Here is a 24,737-nt window from a genome sequence, read left to right on the forward strand (position 1 = left end):
GCAGAATACAGTTGTCAGACCTGTTTACGGTTGCGTTCACACACAGGACGGTAATTTATGAGTGTGACACCCACAGTAAAATTTCAGGTCTCACAACCGCATTCTCGGTAACTAGCATCATCTATGTCGTTTTAAATTTAGATCATTATAGGGATTAGGGCACCCGCCGGCAGGCAGACACCGGTGTGTGCTGATTAACTTTTAACTGGAAATGGTCCGTTCACACCGAATTTGTTTTTGCGTCGGTCCGCACTATTTTTTATGTTAGTTTTATGTAAACATTCGCTAGATGGACATCTTTGACCGTTGCGAAGCATTTTAAAGGTTATAAACACGTCTTGTGACACCTGCGCTCTTGGCGCTTCTTTTTTGCTTGGAAAAGGACGCGTACGTGTGAACTGCCCGTAACAAAACACGTAGCAATTTCCAAAGACAATAAAAAGAAGAGTAATGTGCCATTTATAACAGCACTACAAGCACCATCGGCAGGAGACCACGTGGGTAACTTTAAGGGATAGTTTACCCATAAATGAAAATTCTTCGTTTACTCACCCTCATGCCTTCCCAGGTGTGTATGACTTTCTTTGTTCTGCTGAACACAAACGAAGATGTTTAGAATATCTCAGCTCTGTAGGTTCATGCGATGCAAGTTAATTATTTAGTGTATAGTGTAGCTATATTATTTTTATTGTATAGTTTTCTTATTTTGTGTTTACTATATATTGTATTATTGTATATTATTAAGTTTATATTGTATATTGTGTTGTGTAACAAGATGTGTAAATTGTGTTAAGTGTAAATCATATGTTTATTGTAATTGTCATACTGCTATGTTGCTTGGAACTGCACCCGAGTCTTTCACCTACTGTTGCAATTGTGTATATGGTTGGAGTGACAATAAAGGGATTTGATTTTGATTTGGAATGGTGGCCAGAACTTTGAAGGCCCACAAAGCAAATAAAGTCAGCATAAAAGTAATTCTAAAGACTATAGCTGCGTCCAAAACAGCGTATTGTCACAGTATGTAGGCCTACTTTACTTTATTAAGGTCGCACATATTTGCCAGTAAAACAGGACGTTCTTGGACATACTTCTTATGTGAAAATGGGCATTGTCTCGTTACCTAAACATATAACATCAGAACAACAACAGCGGAAACTATCTGCTCTGGTTTTGTTAAACAAGCATTTAAAGCACAAGGAACAATTTTCTTGGTAGGGTCCATATATATCACTTAGTTGAGAATAGCCGTCCGCCTCATGATTCACCAGTGTTTCTTTTAAATCCAGTGTTTTGAACGTGACATCTCAGCTCCCAAGGGATTATGGGACCGTTAAGCTTATGTAGGTCCTCCTGGTATTTCTCGAAACCTATAAATTCGACATACTACTCCATATTTAGTAGGGAAGTATGAATATTCGGACGCAGAGTATATTTTAAGGAGCTATAGTTGTGGGAGAGAAACAGATATTAAGTCCTTATTTTAAACTATATATTCTCCTCCCTTCCCAGTAGGTGGTGATATGCTTAATGAATGGAATGACCAAAAATAAAAAAGAAAGAATGTGCAAGTGAATATTTATAGTAAAAAAGGATTTAAATATTGATTTGTTTCTAACCTACAACTATCAAATAGCTTCTGAAGACATGGATTTAACCACTGGAGTCGTATGGATTATTTTTATGCTGCCTTTATATGCTTTTTGGACTTCCAAAGTTTTGGCCACCATTCACATGCATTGTATGATGCATATACAGAGCTGAGATATTCTTCTAAAAATCTTTGTGTTCTGCAGAGCAAAGAAAGTCATACACATCTGGGATGCCATGAGGGTGAGTCAATTCTAAGAGACTATTTATTTTTGGATTAACTATACCTTTAAATTCTTTTTATGCACTTGCTTGTCAGTTGCACAATGATACTCACACATAGACACAGTCATGTATAGATATATACTTTATTAATTCTCTCTGGTAAAATAAAATTACAAAATAATTTAAACCTCAAATGGCACCTCCCTTATCTATAATGAATATTAATAAAATCATTAATTGTACAGCAATCATAATTTTTATGACGAATGAGAAAAATTATATTGTATATTATATTAAATATGAGCTATAACTGCGTTAGTAATTATTAATGGTAAAAAACTGAGCGATACAAAGCTAAATTTCAGTAATAGCATACTGTACAATATTCCAAGCGATATAATTCAGTATTCCGGCCACAGGGTGTCACTATTAGTCAGTTATCAAAATGGTCTCCATTGAAATGGGGTTAGAAGTAAAACAGTCTTATTCCAACACACCATTATAACAGAAGCAATTCCACTCTGAAAATGACTATAATCCCTCATTCTACAGTTATTTTCGTGTGAGCAGCTGTTCCACCTTGATTAGGTGGTTTTATAACATCTTGACTGAAACTGACTGGCTTTAGCGTCGCTCTTTGTAATAATACTTTGCTCAAATGGCTGTTAGTCTCTTGAAGACTGTAAAAAAGTGCTGTCCAGATTTCTATGATGATTTTTCCATCATAACATTCTCGGGTATTCATTATTTATATCTGTATCTCTCTAAACACCCCCCCAACACACCAATCCCTCATTTGCAACTCACACTTTAGTCCATTTCAGTCAAATATAGACAGAGCACTTTGGTAGCAAAGACAAAATAAGAGAAAGTGTGTGTGTGTGTGTGTGTGTGTGTGTGTGTGTGTGTGTGTGTGAGTGTCCATACATGTTAACATGTAAATGTATGTGTCAGTGTCTTCTGAAATGTATACATTCATGTTAACAGTAAGGTATCTCTCCTTCTTGTGGACTACATGAAATATGGCAGTATTGTCATAGGGTTTTTGTGCAAATGTTAGCCTCTCCTCCGTCATGATATTATGTGGCGTTAAGCTGTGTAATACTTGTAGTTACAGTGCATTTTATGTGTATGCATTATTTTGACTTTTCTTCCATCTCTCCATCCCAGAGGCCTTGCCTGCACCAGCGCTCTCAGCAGCTAGAGGTGCTGGTGTTGGGGCTTTCCTCGGTGGGCTGGGCGAGGGTGGTGATGGAGCCGGAGGGGGGGTTGGCTAGAGGCAGGCTGGCAGCGGTGGGTGAGAGCACAGAGGGCACAGTGGGGCTCAGGACCTTGGCATCACGCTCACGCAGCAGTTGAACAAGTGCAGCATGCTGGGCAGTGAGCGTGGCGGACAGGTGAGCGGGCAGAGCGATAAAGCCGGCCGTCAACTGCTCCACCCGCTGCTCCAGACCTAACATCTGCCTCTCCAGATCCTCACTGCGGTCATTCAGCTCTGACATCAGTTCATACATGACGCTTTGCATCTGCGTAGAGAGAGAGGAGGATAGTGTGGTTAGATTGAAATACTGTAATGAAGATAAAGCATACTGGACAGACGGAGAACCAGAGAGACAGATATAGAGCCAAGGACGATACCAAGGTATCAACGAAAAATGGAGAGTGTACAAATAGTGTGAAAGATCAGAAGAAAGATAGAGCAGAATGGTAATGAATGAAGCATTGAATATCCATAGGAAAAAAAAAAATCACAAATGAGATCTCTTTAATATCTCACTTTTCTCCTGGACAGCGTCTAAATCCTCTAAAGTTAGATGTTTCTCCAGAAAAAAAGACCCTAATAATCTCATATGTCTCTCCTCTCACTCTAAAAACAAAAAGATCCTCTAGGCACCATTTGAGGTTTCTTAGAAACTTCTGAATAACCTCTAGGAGTCCTTTTCAGGGTACCTCAAGCATCTTATTGTGTACTTATGGAACTTCAATATACATTTCAAGTGCGAAGCTTTTCCTTTATGGTGAGTTTACACTACACGATTTTAAGCCCAATTTTCGTTCGTCGGCAGTTTTGTGGAGATCGCCGACAAAAGCCTGAAAATTTAAGGCAAATCAGAGCTTGTTCCCGGTAGCGACAATCGCAATGTACGAACTATCAAAGATGCGATTTGAGAGAAATGCAGACGTGTTGCCGATGTCAGCGAGATATCTAGAATGTTAAATATCTGGACCTGTCTGTGATTCCAAATCGTGCAATGTGAAATGTGAATGTGAAATATGTTTTGACTAAATACAACTGCAGCGTTGACCTACAGCCAATGAGAGGGCACAGGAAGTTTCAATGGGAGTCCAGAGGTACCTGCAACAGAACATCAACTAGCATGGCTGCGGTATGAAGAAATGGAGGAAAAATTTGCAGAACTTTGATAGGGGCACCAGTGCATATTTGATGTTTCATCTGAACTGTACCACAACCGGGTGGAGAAAGAGAAGAGTTGGTGAGAAATTGCCAATTATCTTGGACAGTCAGGTAAGCAAATAGGAAGATTTTTCAGTAGGAGGTAATTTTTCATATTGTAACCAATAAAATATATGATTAAAAACATACACATCATATTCTGAAATGCATAACATATGATCATGCATTTGTTTTCGTATCTCGTATCACTTCTCGCGTATACTCTTTTGTGAAACGTAATTTGGAATCCAGGCAGAGTCGCCGGAGATTCGTCAGTAGTGAAACGTTTTGTAATGTGTTCACTCATGACACCGATTCGTTGTGTAATTTGAAAACGTTACGACTTCCATGACAAGACAGACAGTTGTGTAATATGAATGGTACCACGATCCGATGACTTTGAAAGTCATGTAGTGTGTAGGAGGCATTAGAATGTGCTTACTGGAGGAACAGTTGAGAGTCGTTGACAATGTCACTAACTGCGTTCAGAGAGTCAAAGATTCCAATATTAACTCAAACATTTCTTATCACATTTGCTATTCACATTCATTTTGTAGCTTTACTGTGTACACTGTCAAGATGAAAAAATACTCAAGGCACCATTTGGGGTTCCTGACATGCAACGCAACAGGGAATCCTCAGGAGATCCTTCAGACACCCTTAAAGAAAACTCCAACATACTAGTTAGGTCCTCAAGAAACTTCAAGATATATTTAAAGTGCCTCAAAGCTTTTTACTTATGATAGGGTTATGAAGGAACTGCTGTTAGTCCTAAGAGTTCTTCAGAGTTCTTACATTATTTAGGAGTATGTTTGTCAGAATATTGAAAAAATGACTAGAGGGTTTCGCCGATGTGGCACCTTAAACGGTGCTTTTTAATTTTTACAGTGTATGTCAACAATTGTCAAATTTTTTCTCCAAAGAAATTTTAGGAGAAACACCTGAGACAAAGTTTATATTCAAACAACTACGATCTCCAATAAGCCCTGTGATCTTGGAAAGGGCAGCCTCTGAGCAATACAATTTTCTTCTGGGTAAGGAAGACATGAAAAAAATGGTACAGCAGTCCATAGAAAAAAGACACGGAAGAATAGGAGAATTTGAAGTTAAAGGGGCTGTAAGTGATTTCAGCCATTCTACTTCCACAATATTGAGCCGTTGAATTAGCCTTCTTTCAAAACATCGTGCAGAAACATTTGATTATAACAGCAGCAAAATAGCACCATTAACTGGCAACTGTTATGAACAACATGGCATAAAATGGCAGTTAATTTCGCTGCAAAAAAACTGAGACCGCAGCCAAATACATTTTTGTTTGCTTTTTAAAGAGTCTAGAGCTGTCACAGAGACCGGTGAGATATCTCAAGACACTTCTTTCAGTAATTTTGCGTATCTTTCAAGTACAAAATCGCTTACAGCACCTTTAAAGGACTATTCTGGGTTCAATACAAGTTAAGCTCAATCGACAGAATTTGTGGCAAAAAGATAATAAATTAAATTTATTTTGACTTGCCCTTCCTTTTATAAAAAAATAAATAACTAAAAAAGGAAAAATCAAGGTACATTGAAGCCCTTTTTGGAGGGTTTAAAGGCAGAAATGTGAAGCTTATAATTTTATAATAGCACTTACATGAATTCTTCTGTTAAAACTTGTGTATTAAGTTGTTTAAATAATCATTTTAGAGTTGTTTTAAGATTTACAGCATTATGTCGCCATGCCAACGAAGTTTTAAAATTCGATATAACTTTACAAGTGATTTTATCATACTAATATTACGTTAACATGTAAATCTTGTGGCTATACTTTTGAAACTCTTATGAGTATTTTAACGTTTACGAATTGGCTCCATTGTAAATACCACAGTGTACCCCAGATTTTTTTTAAGAAAAAGAGGGACGAGTTGAAATGATTTTTTGTGCCAAATCAACATTATGCCACAAATGCTGTGGATTGAGCTTACCTCGTATTAAACCCAGAATATTTATTTAAGGGAAAAAAATAAATATTTCGAAAAAGCTTAAAAAATGGACAGATAGAAAATGAGATAGAAAGTATCTGAAGCTATCCAAATGAGAATGCTATAATACAAAGCACATATAAATCTTAAAGTAAAGTAACTAAGGGCCTGACATACCAAGCATACACTGTTCTACACCCTCTAAATATCTAAGAGAAATGGTTCACATTCCAGGAATACACAACAACTCACTCTCTTTCACAAATCACAAATGAAGAGACTCACATAAATAGAAGAAATAAACACACACACACACACACACACACACACAAGAGGTACATTCAGCAAAATTGCACAAACACGCACATCACAAAAAATATCTTGAATTGCACACAATGTTCTGTCATTCTTCGGCTTCCTGTCTCTCTCCCCTCCCACCCTCTCACACTCCCTGTCTCCTCGCTCCCACTGTCATCCCTGCTTTAACACTTGTTCAGGTTGCTAGGAGACACAAAGCCACAGAAACAAACGGGTCAGCATGGAAACAGTTGAATGCTGAGATATATTTGGGAAAGTAAAGGTATGTGTGTGTCACTGGGTATTATGTGTTGTCGTGTATTTACTTGCAGCCTTGGGCATTATAATGTATGTATGTGGGCACGTTAATATTGCTGGAAAGAGAACACAGTGTCATTAAAAGTGTGTGTGGGTGTCTACTGTTTCCTAACAGATGTAACGTGCACATGCGTGGGCTCTGATTTGTGACCATGTCTGTGATGTGTATGTGTATGAAGCATGTAATGTCTGATGTTTGCTTTAGTCTTACCTTTGATAAGTCCACCAACGTATTGGCTTGATCACTGAGTTTTCTCTGCTCCATTTTAACACTTCGCAATCTAGAAAAACATGGGCACAAACACACACACATTATTGCAACAGAAAGCCCATTAGATCTTCTTCTAATTTCACAAGCTACAACAGCCCTCAAATGTAAACTCGACAACTGGCTAATTAACTTAATCAGATTGTTTTCTTTATTTGTTTGTTGTTATTGCAAATTTGCATCCTCTGAAATGAATACACAATTACAGCATTAATCCTAAAAGCATTGGAAAGGATTCCACGAGTGTGAAATTTCTCTTATTTCTCCTGCAGTCTTTAAAGGAATGGCTTTAATATGAAAGGAGCCCTTCAAATTGGCAGCCAGTTCCAAAACAAAACGTTCTTTAAAAGAAGAGTTCTTTAAACAATGAGTCTGTGTGTGGAAGGTACCCACACAGGGACAGAGAACAGCATTAACATCTCGATCCCACCCAGCTAACCGTCTTTCCTCAGGAAGAAGCTGATACAGCAGCCAGAGCTCGGTCAAGTGAAAAATCCCAAGTAGGGATTCATTGTTAACATGGCAATGGTTGTGCAATGTTGTTATCAGTGGGATCAGTGGTTATGCTGGTGTCCCCACCTGGTTTATTAACTAGATTATCTAACAAGACTTCCTTTTGTCAACCAAATTCACCAGAAAGATCATGGTTGACCAGCACATCGTGCATGTAAAAGAATGGTTTTGCTGGTCCACCAGTTAGTGTTTCCCAGCATTGTTCCTTGACCCTCAGACAGTACACATATTGACAGGGGCGTCGGCATCATTTCAGAGGTGAGGGGGACAGAATGTTAAGTGTAAAACCAGTTTTAACTGACTGTTGACTAATTGACTAAGGTTTATTTTCTCTCATATCTCTTCTTGTTCTTACCTGGCTTAATAGACTATACATGCAATACAACAGAAAGAAAGCTATGCATATGTTCTCTACTGTATGTAGCACATTGCACTGTATAACTCTATTGTTTGTATATTGCCAATTTTATTGTTTAGTGGTGTATATTATATTGTATTATATGTGCACTGCAACAAGGAATAGATACTTACACATTCATATACTATTTTATCTATTCTATTCTATTTTATTCTATTCTATTTTTCTGTTCTCCTGTGTACACTGTGGGTGAAAGCAATAAAAAAGTCACTAAAAGTCACATAATGGGAGCGCTTGTCAGGTTTCCGATCGGCCCACTACTCGACTAACCCCCCAGGAATATCCCTCCCTTTGAAGGCTTTACCCTACAGAGTGAGAGCTTCAGAGTGTTGAAGAGGATTGGGCTTAAAATTAATGATCATTCAGAACGCACTTCAACGTCATCTTTCCAAGCCAAAGGAGTTGCTGTTACCGTCGCTTATAAACATTACTTTACCGAGCTTCTTGTACCTCAGTCAGAATCCCTTTTATATGATTTTGCTTAACTATGCAAAGCAAAAAGAAATGCCTTAAAACTGTGAGACATTGAAATTTTAAGCTTTGTTTTAAATATTAGTTTTATTTATTATAATAAATAGAACATTTTAACCAGTGAACAAATGTAGTCTTTGTTCAATTATCAAATAACAATAATAATAAATGTCACTCTGTGTAGGCTACTTCTTTTATTTTAACATATTGCATTTGTAATGACAGATCAAAAGAACTTGATTTATAATAACACAAGCGAGTTAATAATAATAAGAATTAAAGGCTTTTATAAACCACAGAAATAAAGGGTTGTCACAGGTTTTAGTTTACAGAACTAGAATGTGTTTGCAGGTGCAGCTGGTTTAAATTATAATACACTTGCAAACCTTATGCAGCTTTATGATGTATGGTCCAGTTCAGGGCTGTGTTTCCCAAAAGCATTGTTTACCTAAGTAGATAGTAAAAACCATTGGAGCCAGTGGTCACTACTATTAATTTAAGCTTGCGATGCTTTAGGGAAATGCAGCCCAGGTCTGTTTGTGTGAACCTTTCTTTAAACCCTAAAAAAGCTTTATTTCAAAGAGTTCTTCCAAGTAGCTATTTTTGAGCACTTTGGTTTGGAACAACCCTCGTGGCCATAATTGCTCTCCATTCTGTGTCCTTTGGAGGCCAATTTATGCCATTTGGAATGCAGGGACTGACCTGAATTGGGTGTGTCAGATAAAGGAGACTTTATCCAAAATATGTACTGATGGGCGACTCCAGGAACAGGGTTAGGAAACACTGTGCTACACCAGCACCAAAGCAGCACTAACCCACATAAACCAGTTAAAAATGAATGTGGTTTAAGCTGGACTTTCCAATAGGGAGGGTCTAAAAATACTAAAACGTTTAGAAATTCTTCAATAAAAGTATTTTTTTATTTTTTTTAAATAATATCAGATCTAATTAAAAGCTTAAGATAGTTGATCTACCAAATAGAAGAGCAAACACATTTAAAGAGATAAATGGGATACAGATCCATCACTCACACACTTATGAAAAATTTGTGAGACTAGATTGATTGGCCCCTAAAGGCAAGAGTTAGCAGAGGAAGTGTATGAAATTGTCATGATTTTTCTCTCAGGTACAACTTCTTAGTGCAGTTAGGTCAGGTGTGCAAACTGCTACAATCGCACTCAGCACACAACTAGCCACTCAGTCCAAATGTGAAGCACTTCAAATGCTTTTTGTGTGGTTTTAGTTCAAATAGTCAACACTAAAGCTCACTTAGCAGGCCAACGCAAAAATATCTAGAGACATTGTAGAGTACCAAATATAAATCAATGCTGGTAAATTAATTGCTTTTGTTGTTCATCAGTACATGAGTGTAAATCAAATTGAGAATATTAATTAGGCTTGGCAGGGGCGTAGGAATAATGTAAAAAGTGGGAGGTACAATATAAAAATGATCAGCTTGGCTCATATTAATTAATATAAATTAGATGACATAACATTTGCTCTGTAGTCTTAACTAATTTGCTGAAAAGCAGGTAAGTGAGTGCTAGCCATATTAGGATTATGTTCATTAAATCGAGTGCTGATTAACCAGTTGACAGACACTCAGCTTGCTCTTACACAGCTGTTTTTACACAGACCTCTACAATTCTATTCTTTCCACTGCGGCCAAGCAAAACAAAGCTCTTAAAATATGGTGGTAGAGGTGAACTATAAGTGGGGTCATGTCCTTACAGGGCCATCTCTAAAATTAAAAGGGCCAGGACGTTTTCTGGGTGGGTCCCCTCTGAGGTTTTCAAACATTTTGATGCCAAGCACCCTCAAATATGATGATACCCATGAGCTGTATCCCCTTCCGAAAATATAAAGAAAGCTATACATTTTTATGTATGAACAGTATATATACTGTATGCAGTACAGTACATGCATAAAAAGACACATTTTTAATATGAGTAAATTAATAACGGTGATATTAAAAATAAAACATCTTCTCTGCGTCCAAAACCACGTACTGTCATAGTATGCACTGTATTTGATGGAGGACGCACTTCTCTTTTAGGTATGCATGCAAGTAATACAGTTGAGAAAAGCCGGTTTACCACCAATCTTATAAAAACAGTGTTTTGAACATGACATCGCCTCAGAAACCGAGGGATTATGGGATTGTTAAATGTCCAGTCAATCCGCACTTTAGAATCTCACGGGAAACAGTAGATCATCCGGGTATTTCTTGCTTACTGCTACATGAATACTGAGGATTCGGACTACTCCAACAACTCCACACGGATTTTGGCATACTATATATTAGCGAAGTAAGGATATTATGATGCAACGATTGTTTCCAAACTTTAATATTTGGCACTGTACTAAATCCTAAAAATAGTTTAATTAAAATATTATCTGGATTTTTTTTCTTTGTATTAAATTGACAGTGTATCTTTCATAGATTAAAATAACCATGTTTAATCTGATGATTTCTGAACAGTCTTTAGAAAGAAAAAATTAAACAATATCATATAAATTTAGGACAAATTGCATTAACAAACAAAATATACAAGACAACTTTGCCCTGTAAATTACATTTTCAAAAATATTTTTTCTTAAATAAATGTAATGGCCCCATCAAGCACCCACTTGCGACTCCCGGGGGACCCCAGTTTAGAGGTGCAATAGAGGGCCCCCCTCATCATAGGTCCCAGGACAACATTTACAGTACCCTTATGGCTCTGGTTTACACCATTTGTGATGGTTGCTATATCCCAGGTTTGGGTGAATTTGTTGTGCAAAGCTTTGTGTCTGTGTGTAAGGTCATTTTTCTCACTGGTGAATGGCTTGGAGGAACTTCCTCTGATGCTTGCGTACACGGGAGTGGTCAATCTTCTTCATCAGTTTGGTGTGCTTGTATATCAGCCAAGTCTCTCGTAGAACATTCGCCGCTGCATTCTTTATCTGAGGAGATATGTTGCCATAACAACCACATTAGCAACAGAAAAGCCACCTCAGGAGAAAGCAATCACAGTATGACCTCTGCTTTGCCAATATGCACTCTCACCTTCTTGCAGACACCAATCTCAAACGTCTGCCAAATGAATGCTTCTCTTTGGAGATATTCCAGAAAAAGCTAACAATAGATTTTCTAGCCCATAATTCTGTCATCTTGTCTATTCACAATTCTGGTCCCCAAAAAGAGAGAGTCATGTCTACAGCTGCTGTCCTTCAAGTTATGTGAAGGATTAAAGCTGTGAAGTAAATCCTGTATTAGGGAGTGTAGGTTTGTGGTTCAAGCCAATCTTTGAGTGTATTTAAAAGGGATACTTCACCCAAAAATGAAAGTTCTCATTTACTCACCGTCATGTTGTTTCAAAGAAATACAACTTCATTTCCATAAAATACAAAAGAAGTTAGGCAGAATGTTGGCCTCAGTCACCATTCAATTTGATTGTTTCTTTTTTTTTCTCCATCCACTGAACATAAAAAGTGACTGAGACTGTCATTCTGCCTAACTTCTTTTGTGTTCCATGGAACAAAATAAGTTATGTGGGTGACAGAATTTTTCTTTTTGAAATACCTTTAACTCCAGACTTTTTGTTTTATAGACCTCCTTATACATAGAAAGTTCCGGTAGAGATGTCTTGAAACTACAAATGCTCTGCAAATCTCAGATATGGCACTACAAGTGTAAAAAATAAAATCTGCTGAAGAAAAATGAATGAGGACTTCAAAGGGATGCCGCTTCATGAGGGAAAGGACAATTACATCCTCGGTGAGCAATGGAGGGAGGACAGAGCCTTCCCGCTTTTAATAAGCTACTGATTTGACAGAGTCCCTCCAGCCATAGGGGAGCACTGGGCTTTTTTTTTTTTAAACACTGTTTCTGGATTTAGCACCATACAGCTCTAATTAATTAACAGTGGTCAGTGTATTTAATAATACAAGAGTAGGAGCTGTGCGCAAACCTCAATGCAGGTTTCGTTTATGAGAAGAGCCAGAGATAGGGCAAGTTATAATTTAATCCTATCATGGTGGGTTGTTCACAGCTATAAGTGGATTTTTCTGGAATATGCCACTCCATATTTTTCAAGGCATATTATACATTTAGATAAATCTAATCTAGGTAATTATAAATACTGCTAATACAATTAAAAATACAATTCAGACCAGACTATAGCCAGATCCACACTAATTTGCTTTTGTTTGAAAACTCCATTTTCAGTTTCCTAACGTCATTGTTTTCCAAAGTACATGGTAACTGAGTTCAGTTTCAGAACTGAAAAACAAAAATATGTTAGTGTGGATGTGGCCAATATCTCTTAAAGGGGTCATGACATGTTTTTTTTTATTGTATTATTATGTTCCCTTAGGAGCAATTATAGTATTAATATACTTTTTTTTAAGAAAAACTTTTAAAATCTAGTGATTTATGACCTTTTCCCACCCTGTTTCTCATCCTCTGATTCAAACAGTCTGTTTTGGGGGCGTTTTCCATTTAAGACTTCAGTGTTAACGCCCACTGTTATGATTGGCTAACGTCAGTGCCTATGTATCAATTATTGACGCCCCAGCCAGAACAATATGCAAGTAAACTAAGTAAAAACACTGTGATTATTCATAATGAATGAAATTGCGCTTTAAAAAGTAGTTTAAAGTTTAAAATAGAGTACTTACAGTTTGCGTCGTCGTTGTTCCCAGAATAGTCGGCACGGACTTATCTTTGAGCAACAGTTTTCTGGCAAAGCCAGCATCATATTGAGATTTGTTCTCAAAACAGTCATCCTTAAAATGTACAGAACAAACGCTTAAGTTAACACTGCCGTGACTGGGTCGATCCGCAAAAAATAAACTGCATCCATTTTTCCCTGACGTCTGGATCTTTCGGCAGCTTATTCAGAGGTTTTGTTTGACCACAGCCAGGAACAGCACATCTGTGTGGCATCGTAATTTTCCTGTGCACAAGTAGTCTCTGTCAGAGCTCGCTGTCCATCGACTGAACACTTGTGAGGCGCACGGCGATACTGAAATGAGCGTGAGTTGTCTTGCGCTTAAAGCATAGTTATCTTGTGCTGGAGGCGGTCATATGCAAACGCTGTTACGTCACTTCTAACCGACACGTCACTTCTAACCATGAATCCAGAACGAGCTGTATTTTGAGCTTGATTAAATAAATGATTCGTTTAGAATGGGGAGGACATCTTAAAATATTAAACTTGCAGGACGTTTTAATGATACAAAGACCTCTTATATACCAAAAGATCAAGGCAAATTTGGTTTCTCATGTCATGACCCCTTTAAATACATCAACTTGATCTTACAATACACTGACTAATAATTCTCACAAAAATCAAACAAAAGGAAAAAACTATGTACAAAGTGACAGTTCAGATGTACCAACACATTTGTTTATTCGAAGACCACCTTGCATAAAAACATAAACAAAGAATAAAAATATTGTGTACAGCATCTCTGTTTATATTTATTAAAAGGTAATTGGTAAATTTTCAAACCTCTTAATAGCCTGCTAATCAACAAATAGATGACCAAAAATGCTGTTTTTTCTGATTGTTAGAGTTTTTCAATTAGATCAATCCAATAAACAAAATCTGAACTTTTTATTTAAACCTTTCTGGTGTTTGTAAAGTACAGTATCTAAAAACCCCAAACATAATGACTTCTTGTTACAGTACTTTCACATGGCAACAAAGACTGCTTTATAATCAAAGACAAGGCAGCACAAGAGACCGGTCAGAGAGTTCGAAAAATAAGTGGATATGAGAGAAGGAGGCAAAGGGAAGGGAACTCTGTCTTAATTTAATGAAGTCCGGCCAATCGTATACAGAAGCTTTACCGTGGAAGAGGCCAACTGTCAATGAAACCATATAACATTTCCCTGACCAAAACGTCTGCAGGATATGTACTACACACTTTCAATATTGTATAGAACAGTGCATATCATTGTAACTCACTTCTTAAAGAAGGATTAACAGTACTGATTATGTAGTCTGTTCAACCTTTTTATTTTTGATTATACAATGGATAAATTATAATAAGATGTGCTGTCTAATGTGACAACTGTATATTACAATGGTGTAATTTTGTTCATTCAACAACTATGAGGGCAATTTTAAACATTTATCTTTTGAATTAATTGGTAGTTAAAAAGACGTCATTAAAAGAAGATCATTATGTTGTTACGTTTTTCAGCAGTGGTTGATTGAAAGGTGTGGCAGGGCGGAGGGCAGGGCCGGGTCGTGATCCTACACACCCGGTCCCGTATTGGGCTAATTATGCCTCCGGGATAAAGGTCGACTGCAGGGGATCGTGCGGGAGAGAGAGATCATTTACGGACATGTCCATCGTGTGTGGTTGTGTCTTCTTTAAAGTTTATCATTAAACTATTTTTATGTTGAAAAGCCGGTTCTCGCCTCCTACTTTCTATTGATCCCTTTACAAAAGGAAATATTATTAATGCATATTCATTCTTGGATGAAAGACTGGCTTTTTCAAGTGTGATCAATTAGGATATTGGTACTCACAGTTTTGAAATTTATCACTTAAACTGCTTCTGAAAATAGTACCAAAGTGATTAAAAACTGCATCATAGATGTTGTGCACATTATCATTTGTGCTTAAAGCTGAAATGTGTATATTCTAATACAAAAAAAAAAAAAAAAAACCTGGCTCTATAGTGCTATCAAAACATTTCTCTGTTTGTATGAGCATACCAACACCCTAACACAGCAACAGTGGCTCAACCAATGGTGTGGGACTATCTGTTTTTGACAAAGACAATGGTGTGTTCAGGAAAACGTTTTGATAGTAGTAATCCAATACAAGTTCCCAATTACATCTCTAAAATTGTAATCAGGTTACTTTGCTGATTACTTCATGGTAAAAGTAATCACACTACAAATTAATTTACATTAAGTTACTTTCCAAAACATTTTCACAGAAAAGTTATTTTTAGTATAGACATTATTTTGAATTTGCATTGGTGTTGTCTCTTCCGCTGCCACAGAAACTCAAACAGATGTTTTTTAAATGTATTTCATATACATAACATAACATAACATACATTTAGAAACGTGTAACCTATATAATGTACTTAAATGTAAATGCTTGTTTTAAAGTTGGTAACCGTAATCTGATTACAAGAATTTATATTGTAATACATTACACTACTTTAAAAAAAAAATAATAATTACATTACTATAACTAATTGCTTTGTAATCAGATTACACCCAAAACTGCTGATACGATTTAGCTAACTGGCCTGTCCTTCTTAACTGTAATGTCAGTTAATCATTATGAGATGAGAAGAGACGAGGAAAACACCCTCCAATCTGTCGTTCAGTTAAAGTAAACAATTTGGTACTGTGTCTCTGTGGCAACAGGCATGTGAGGTAAAAGTTGTGAGTTCTTTTTTTTCTGTTTTAGTAGAGGTTTGTAATCATAGGATGGAGACAGAAATACTACAGCATTGATTTATCTCCCTTTCTCTCTTCCTCAGACAGCCTGTTAAACTGAGGCAATTGAGTGAGTGTATGGTAATAAACTTTTAAAAAACAGGCACATTTTCCATCCTCTTTCGAACCTTCTCTCTTTTTCTCTCACTCGAGGAAGGCATTTACTCTAGGTGATCATCTGAAGAAGCACCACATCTAAAGTGATTTTTTAATCTGTATTGCAATTATTGATCACCAGCCTCCTAGTCAGTGATGTCTGCCATGATGTTGCCTACATATTTGATATGGAGAGCTATTTCTGAGTCTTTCAACCACATAAAAATTTAAATAGACCTAGGGAGAGAGAAAACTTCTGTTTCATGCATACAGCTTTTTCAAGTACATGCTCTCTGAATATAAAGCTGTACTTATGTATCCATTTAGTGAACTCTATGTGCGTGTGTTTGTTTGTTTATGTGTGTACCCGTTTGGTGAGCTGTGTGTCCATCATAAAGTTGTGAACATGCTTCTCTGCCTTTGTCAGCTCAAGCTTCCTGGCTACCACGGCAACAACCAATGCAGTGCATCCTGCTCCCTGTGAGAGAGAGATGAAGAGCAGAAGAAAGGAGGTCAAGGTGAAAGAACAGACAGAACCAATAACACATTACATACTTTTATTATTGGTAGAGGTCAAATGGAGCAACATGGTGAACAAATTCATAACAAACAAGGAGATGTACAGATGGGCCAGTCAAACATTAACTGCAGTTCATTCCATGTATGAAAGTGCTCAGTAAATAGAGAAAAAGATTCAAAAACGAGGGAGAGGGAAGGGGAGAGAAAGAGAGAGAGAGAGAGAGAGAGATTATGGGAGGGAAGAGTTTTGAATATAAAAAGAGATTTCTAAACTGTGCAAACAGCTTGTAAATCTCACAATGCTTGGCAAGAACATGCCTGGGTCATATTTCACACAAATGAAAAAAAAAGAAACTACATTCAGAATAAAAAAAACGAAGCCTATTTCAAGGACCATTAAGAGTTTTTTTCAATGTGACATTTTCATGACAATTAAACACATTTACCACAATGCAAAAACATCTATGCAAAATAAATATTAATATATTATTTAAATGTGCACTCAGTAATATCAACCTGGTCTCATGACAAGTTGAAATATTAGAACAAAATGGCAAAATCGCACGAGTTGGCTCATACAAAAACGTCTCGGTTATTGTCGTAACCTTGGGAGCCCCAAAACACCTTCAAATCTTTGAGAAAAGGCCAATGAAAATTAGCGAGTGGAATTTACATGCCACTCCCCCGGACATACAGGTATATAAGGGAGCTGGAATGAAGGATTCATTCAGGTTTTGTGCTGAGGATCTGAGACAAGGTCCCGGACATTTCAGCGGGTAGTACAGCATTGTGGCAAGAGGGACACAACTTCTCGTTCCCTCCATCAGGGAACAGAGGTTACGACAGTAACCGAGACGTTACCCTTCTCTTACTCACTCGACGTTGTGTTGATGTAGTAACACTAGGGGTCCCTATACAAAACGCCATAACAGCTGAACTTGAACAGCTGTGTTATGTGAACTGCTGATGCAGGTGTAAGCAGGCTACTGTAAGCATAAGAACAGATGCACTTGGGCTGTAGCCTCCTCCAACGCCTCAAAAAAAACTTGTGTAGTTCCCCACATCCCTGGGAGACCACACCCTGCCCCAAAGGGGGGTAACATGTGGCAACTCACATGGGCTCAGGGCCACACATGGAAGAGGCGCTGCGATAGGTCCTTCCCTTCGAAGGGAAGGAGCTCTATAAACACAGGGACCACGGCAGAGATGGCTCTGCCCGAGGGAGACGTGGGTCTACCGAATGTCCGGGGAGTAGCATGCAAATTCCACTTGCAAATTTTCATTGGCCTTTTCTCAAAGAATTTAAAGTGTTTTGGAGCTCCCAAGAGCGACCCCTAGTGTCACTACATCGACATAAAGTCGAGTGAGTGACAGAAGGGGAACATACAACTTTTACAGCCATAAAGAGAGAAAAAAAACCCTGAACCAATTAACAATGATTTTTCCTAAATTTAACACCTAATCCAAACTTAAACCTAACCATAAATCCTAACCCCTTAACCTTTAATAGGAAAGGTCCTCTTGTGTACCATGAAAGAAAGAAAACATTGGGCTAGGAACAAGACAATGGAAGCATATTACAGGATACTGACATACAGCAGTCTATTGTTTGCATAAATAAATATGGAATGTGAAAAATAAAGTGTTGGATATGAGGCTCACTAAAATGTTATGCCTGTATTGTATCGATGCAAATTTCTGTTTGTTAATTGCTTGGTCACTTTGGGAATAAAAGTTGTACGTTTCCGTACAAGACCATTTTTAAGATATCTTCAGCAACTGATTCGTATCAGTTATTGTGTGTTTTTTCACAATATCACAATAATGAGAATCTAATGCTAATCATCAATGAGAATAAATAAAACTGCATAACCAACCAACCAACAAACTAACAAAAATCTCTAAATCTAAACAGCCAGATGCATTCCAACAAATGTATTTTCTTTTAAATTTTGGTAAAATTTGACCAAGACATTGCCAATGTACTGATTTAGACTAGGAAACACATCAGGGTAGTATGAGAGAGAGAGAGAGAGAGAGAGAGAGAGAGAGAGTGAGAGATAGGAGGAGAGGAGAGAGAGAGAGGGGAGAGGTAGAGAGAGGGAGAGAGAAGGAGATGGGTTAAACCCATTTACACATCACAAACATGTAAAGTGAAGATGACTGCAGAGGAATGGAGGTAGAGGTGAGGATAAGAGATTAAGGCAAGTTTGAGGGACAGTGTGGAAATAAATCAATTTCGAGATGAAGAGGTAGAATGAGGGAAAGAGGATTTTCAGGGAAAGGAGAGAGAAACACAACAGAGCTTAACATAGAAAAAGAGGAGGGCAGAGGAGAAAAAAACTGACAAAGTAAACTGACGAGAGGAGGGGTGGTGTTAATGAGGTCACAGATCTACTAATAAGAATTTAGTTTGAATTAAAAAGAGACTAATGAAAATGTGTGTGATTCCCATGACTGTGTATGTGGGGGTGTGTGAATAGAGTGGGTCTTTGTTTGCAGCACTAATGGAATATTTACAAACCCACTTCTAGTACGTATAGAAGCACAAAAATATACTTCGCTGACAACATAAATATAAAACAACCAAAAAACCCATTTGCAAGGAGCACTTTTTTGCCCATATTCACCACTTAATAAAACATGATGACAATCCATGGAAAACCCCTCTAGAACACAGACAAAATGTGTGTGTGTGTGTGTGTGTGGGCGTGCAGAGGTGGGTAGTAACGTGATAAATTTGCTCCGTTACATTTACTTTAGTAACTTTTTGGAAAAAATATAATTTAGTTTCATTGTGGGTACTTTTCACTCTTACTCAAGTACATTTCTGATGAAAATGTTTTACTTTTAATTAGTTATAATGGGTAGCATTCCTGTCATTACATTACTGGCTTTAATTTAATAAGTGTTAATAAATGCGCAATTTATTGAGATTTTTTAATGGGACTCTTATGACAGCAGAACTTCACAGCTGCACGCTGTCACTCGAGTTGCATTCAACACTACAGCAGCAAGCGCCCAAAACAAACATTTCTTCACTCCACACAATACCTTCATTTTACACCAAGACAAGGACATATTTCAAGATTAAATTTGCAGCTCGAACTGAATAAAAGTTTTAGAGATTGTGACAATGTGGGCCTGTCAAAGTGATACTCATATATTTTCAGCGTGAATCTGTAACTGTGGGCTCTTATGACCTCAGTTACTAAGTTTGCATTTTTATATCAGCACTGCAACATATCAGTACCTACTGTATAAAACCTTGTAAACATCCACGTGCAAATGTTTTGCCCTTCCTATCGTGATTGTGAGCATTTCTGCACGTGCAAGTTTGGCGCATGCATAGTGTTTGACAGATGTGGGCCGCTGTGTCTTATGGACAACGTGCTTCCAAAAACAGATTCTAAGGTGCAATTTAACCTTAGTGTACAGAACTAATTATATTAATTCTTTCGACACTGACAATGCTGGACCGTCACTGAACTAAATTCACCCAGGATGTAAAAAGCTGTGAAATAATGACAAAAGGCATGAATAAAGAATGATCTTGCTTCAGTGTATAATTAAACATTATATATAATTTGGGACTGTGTGCCATTGTTAACGTTTCTTTACCGTAAAAATGACTAGAAAACGGTTTCCAAACTTCTCTTCTAACTGACAGATTCATCCAAATCTGAAAAGCATCCTTAAAGTGATAGTTCAGCCTTTAATTAATATCATAATTTCCTAGGGTGGCCATACATCCTCTTTTTTCCTCACATGTCCTCTTTTTCTGACCTTAAAAAAGTGTCCGGCTGGGATTTCTAAATTTGCGCAAATGTCCAGGATTCACTTTAGTTGAATTATGATGTGCATCTGGTCTAATACTTCAATGAGTGTGCACACATATTTGCATTGCTTTAACCCGTCTTTGTAAGTCCCGCCTTCTCGCACACCAATTGGTCAATTATAAGAGGCTTGCAGCAACTATTGGCCAAATTCCTGCCTGTTAATCTCTCTGCGAACGCGTTGTGTTCTTAATCAAACAGTTGCTTGATGGTTGCAGCAAATGACAGCTGAGTGGAAACAATGCCCAAATTTACAGAAGATTTGTAAATGCCCATGCTTTCGTCCAGGTCAGATCCATGGGAAGCAGAGATTATATATAACTTGCAAAGCTGGCACTTACAGTATGTGGATGTTGGAATTTTGCATTCATAATTACACTGTTTTGAACCCTATTATTCCACCCCACCCCAAAGTTCTGGTCACCATTCACTTGTATTGTATGGACCAAGAGCTGAGATGTTCTGATGGGTGAACTATCCCTTTAATTTGATGCTTGTAAGAAATAATTAATATTAACAATATTAGTAATAGTATTATTATTATTAATAATTCTGTAATGCATGTTAAAGAGCACCTATTATGGTTTTTAAACATGCCTAATTTTGTTACAAATACATACAATATATTTACATGCATCCAAGGTCAAAAAACACTTTAATTTGCTCAAAATTTAAATTGCAACATTATCTTTTTTCCCAGTGTCAAAAACGTCTCGTTCAATGATCTGTTCTAAAGCATTCATTCTAAACTATGCTCTGATTGGTCAGATACCAGTACCAGTCTGTTGTGATTGGTCTACTGCTTAGTTTTGTGTTTGAGGGCGGGCCAAAGCTGTTTGCGAACAGCCAATGAAGAACAGAGGTGTGTTTTTTGTTACCAAATTACGTTGGTTAGTACAAGAAGTAAGTCTGGAATTACTAATGACTTGTTACAGGTGTTCAGAATCGGTTCTTTCTTTTGGGAGTCAATGACTCCATTTGTCGTGCACTTTGATTTTTGAAATTTTGCAACCTTTTTTACAGCCATATAACACACTACATGAAAGGTAATATTTGAAAAACCATAATAGGTGCTCTTTAAATGTAATAGAATATAGGAGAGTAAACATCTATTACGTTATATGTGAAAGTAACTATATACTCACAACATGAGTATACTTTTTATTGGATACTTTCTTACTCTTACTCAAGTAATTAATAACATTATTACTTTTACTTTTAAGTAATTGTGCTTTTACTTGAGTAAAGTTTTTGGATATTCTATCCACCTCTGTGTGTGCGTTTTCATATGGCAACTTGTATAAAAGTATTTTCATATAAAACAAAAAATGTATCTGTTAATCTGTTAAACTGATAAAAATGTCAGAATGGTACATTTATCAGCAGAAGTCACCCATTGCAGTTTATATATAACTGCCTCTTCCCAGACATGATGGTTATTGATGTCATAAGAAAGAAAAAACACTTTCCCTCAGACCAAAATATATTGTGTTAGAGCATCAGTCTAAAATGCTGAATCTACACTGTTATGATGTTAGAGAAATTGTAAGACCCAACTGTAACAATCCATTTAGATTGTGTTTGAGTGCGTTAGAGCAAGTGAGGTTTGAGTTAATTTAGAGACTATGATGAAATAGGGGAGACTGGGGATAGTTGTCACAAAGGGATGTTGTCACAAGGACTATATCTCAGTAACTATAATGTTTTGAATTAAATGTCCAATTACACAAATGTGTTTTCTCTTGCAGAGGTTTTGTGTGCATGTTTCGAACCAGTTCAAAAATGAAAATTTTACTCACCCTCTTGCCATCCTAGATGTGAATTACTTTCTTCTGCTGAACACAAATTAAGATTTTTGGAAGAATATTTCAGCTATGTAGGTCCATACAATGCAAGTGAATGGGTATCAAAATTTTGAAGCTCCAAAAGCACATATGTGTGGGTGAGAAATGGATCAATATTTAAGTCAATTTTAACTATTAATCTCTACTTTCACTTTAACATTCTTCTCCTTTTTGCTTGGCGATTCACATTCTTCATGCATATTGCCATCTACAGGGAAAGGAGGAGAAATTATAGTAAAAAAGGACATACATTGATTGTTTCTCACCCAAACCTATCATATCGCTTTTGAAGATATATATTTAATCACTGGAGTTGTATGGATTACTTTTATGTTTCCTTTATGTGATTTTTGGAGCTTAGAAATGTTGGCCACTATTCACTTACATTGTATGGACCTATAGAGATGAGATATTCTTCTAAAAATCTTTGTTTGTGTTCAGCAGAAGAAAGTCATACACATCTGGGATGGTATGAGTGTGAGTAAATGATGAGAGAAATTTCATTTTTGGGTGAACTATCCCTTTGATGTACCACCTTGATGTTTTTGCGAATCTGTGGCAGTAGGGGCAGTCCGTGCAACTCAAGCAGTACAGGCAACACGCTTCGTCAAACCAACAACGGAAACTAGTGAGATGCAACGCAACCAAAGTGAGATGTTCCAAAAGTGTCCGTCTGACCCATGAATACATAAACCAACAATTAAAAATAGTGCAGATGGAAGTAGGCTAGTAGGAGTTATGTTGAATGATATGCAAATAATTCAAACAATATTTTGACTTTTAAAGACACTTTTTGTATAGTCTAAATACTTGTATGCTGCCAAAATATACAGTATGTAAATAATATAATGTATTTGAATGAAGTGAATTATAAACCTATACATCAGTGGTTCACAACCTTTTTGACTCCAAGGCCCCCCATTGTTTGAAAAAATATTCGAAGGCCCCCCATCTAGGCTATTAAATATTTATATCATAAGATATATCTATAATTCCTTAAAACTTGTGATTCCAGAAATGTCTAGAACTGCATATTTTTCATAAAAAGCAAGCTGTTGAAGGGAGTTATTACATTTTTCGAATTTTCAGTAAGTTGAGTTATAATAATTATATAAAAATAATCTATCGTATTTTAAATAATTTTAAGTGATATTGAGGCTCCCTAGTGTGTCCCAGCCCCTGGTTGAGAACCACTGCAATTCAACAGATTTATAATTATTTTAATTATTATATAATAATTGTCTTTATTTGGGGGCATTTTCAATTAATATATCGATCGGCACATCGTGTAATTAATTTGATTAAAAGTGTCAATCGATTGGCAGCACAATTTAAAATCCTTTGAAATTAGAATAATCTTCCAAAACTAAAATTCCAGAAACTAAAACTAAAAATAGCTGTTAGGTAAATAAGTGCACACAATAAAACTACACCAGCATACATTCAGGCAAGAGTCAACTACAGTATGTATTAAATCTGTGTTTTCAGGACATGGTGTCATGTTTATTCTGTTGGTTCCTGTTTTTTGTGGCTTTTATTTTTGCATTTGTTCATTTCTTTGTCTAGTCATGTGATGTCCTGTTTTCCCTCCATATTCATGTGTCTTGTTTTCATTGGTTTATTGTTTAATTATCTTGTTTAGAGTTCTGTTTGTTCATTGGTTCATGTTTCATTGTCTTGTTATATTGTTTTCAGTCTTGTATTTTAATTGGTGATCTTGTTAACTTGTTACCCATGTCAGTATTTATAGCCCTTATGTTTTCCTTTTGTCTTTGTTGAGTATTGTTGATGTAATGTCGTTTCATGATTATTCCAAGTCTAAGTCAAGTCATTTATGTTTGTTTGGTTTTTGATTTCACGTTATGATTTATGGTTGTTAGATTTTACTTATGTAAATAAACTGCACCTGGGTTCATCATCATCATCATCATCTGTTCCATTGCCTGCCAACAACGTTACATGGACATTTTTCATAAATAAGTCAGGGGATCATATTTTTAATGGGTCAAGTTGACACATGCTTTTGTTTTTAGATGTAATACATTTATACAATTTTATTACTACAGCATTTCTTGGCCAAAACAATTTTACCTAGTACATTACTTATTTTGCTATATTCAATGAACTGTATCTATCTTCCAGTGGAAACGATCCATAGCTTTTTGATAGACAAGGTTTAAAGGTTTGTGTTTGTGCAGAAATTGACTTTCAAAAAAATAAAATACCCTGAGAAATATTCACTGGAGTAAAAGTAGGACAACTAGCCCCATCCTTCCCATAATATCCTCCATTCCACACCTAGATTTGCAGACAGGTGCTCCATAGACCCCCAAATCCACTAGTAGCACCAAGTAAGCCTTGCCACAACACTCCTGTTCCCTTAGGGCAGTGGTACATTCTAACAGAGATGGCCTTCAACGTTGTCATAGCAACTAGTCCCATAATTCCTCTTATAGGAAGTCATTACAATCA

General features: G+C 36.8%; 1 protein-coding gene across 1 annotated transcript in view; it reads right to left on the reverse strand.

The window, feature by feature from the left end:
- Positions 1 to 1,973: 1,973 nt before the first annotated feature.
- Positions 1,974 to 24,737, reverse strand: part of LOC127656252 (small conductance calcium-activated potassium channel protein 2-like) — a 119,517-nt gene continuing 96,753 nt past the window's right edge. Inside the window, exons 7-10 of the mRNA XM_052144475.1 lie at positions 16,434 to 16,544; positions 11,332 to 11,459; positions 7,055 to 7,124; positions 1,974 to 3,341 (exon numbers count right to left, since the gene is read on the reverse strand). Coding sequence (XP_052000435.1) covers positions 3,009 to 3,341; positions 7,055 to 7,124; positions 11,332 to 11,459; positions 16,434 to 16,544 — 642 coding nt within the window. The 3' untranslated portion in view covers positions 1,974 to 3,008. The remainder of the gene's footprint in view (positions 3,342 to 7,054; positions 7,125 to 11,331; positions 11,460 to 16,433; positions 16,545 to 24,737) is intronic.

This window comes from Xyrauchen texanus, chromosome 15, assembly GCF_025860055.1.
Source record: "Xyrauchen texanus isolate HMW12.3.18 chromosome 15, RBS_HiC_50CHRs, whole genome shotgun sequence".
Classification (NCBI taxonomy): Eukaryota; Metazoa; Chordata; class Actinopteri; order Cypriniformes; family Catostomidae; genus Xyrauchen; species Xyrauchen texanus.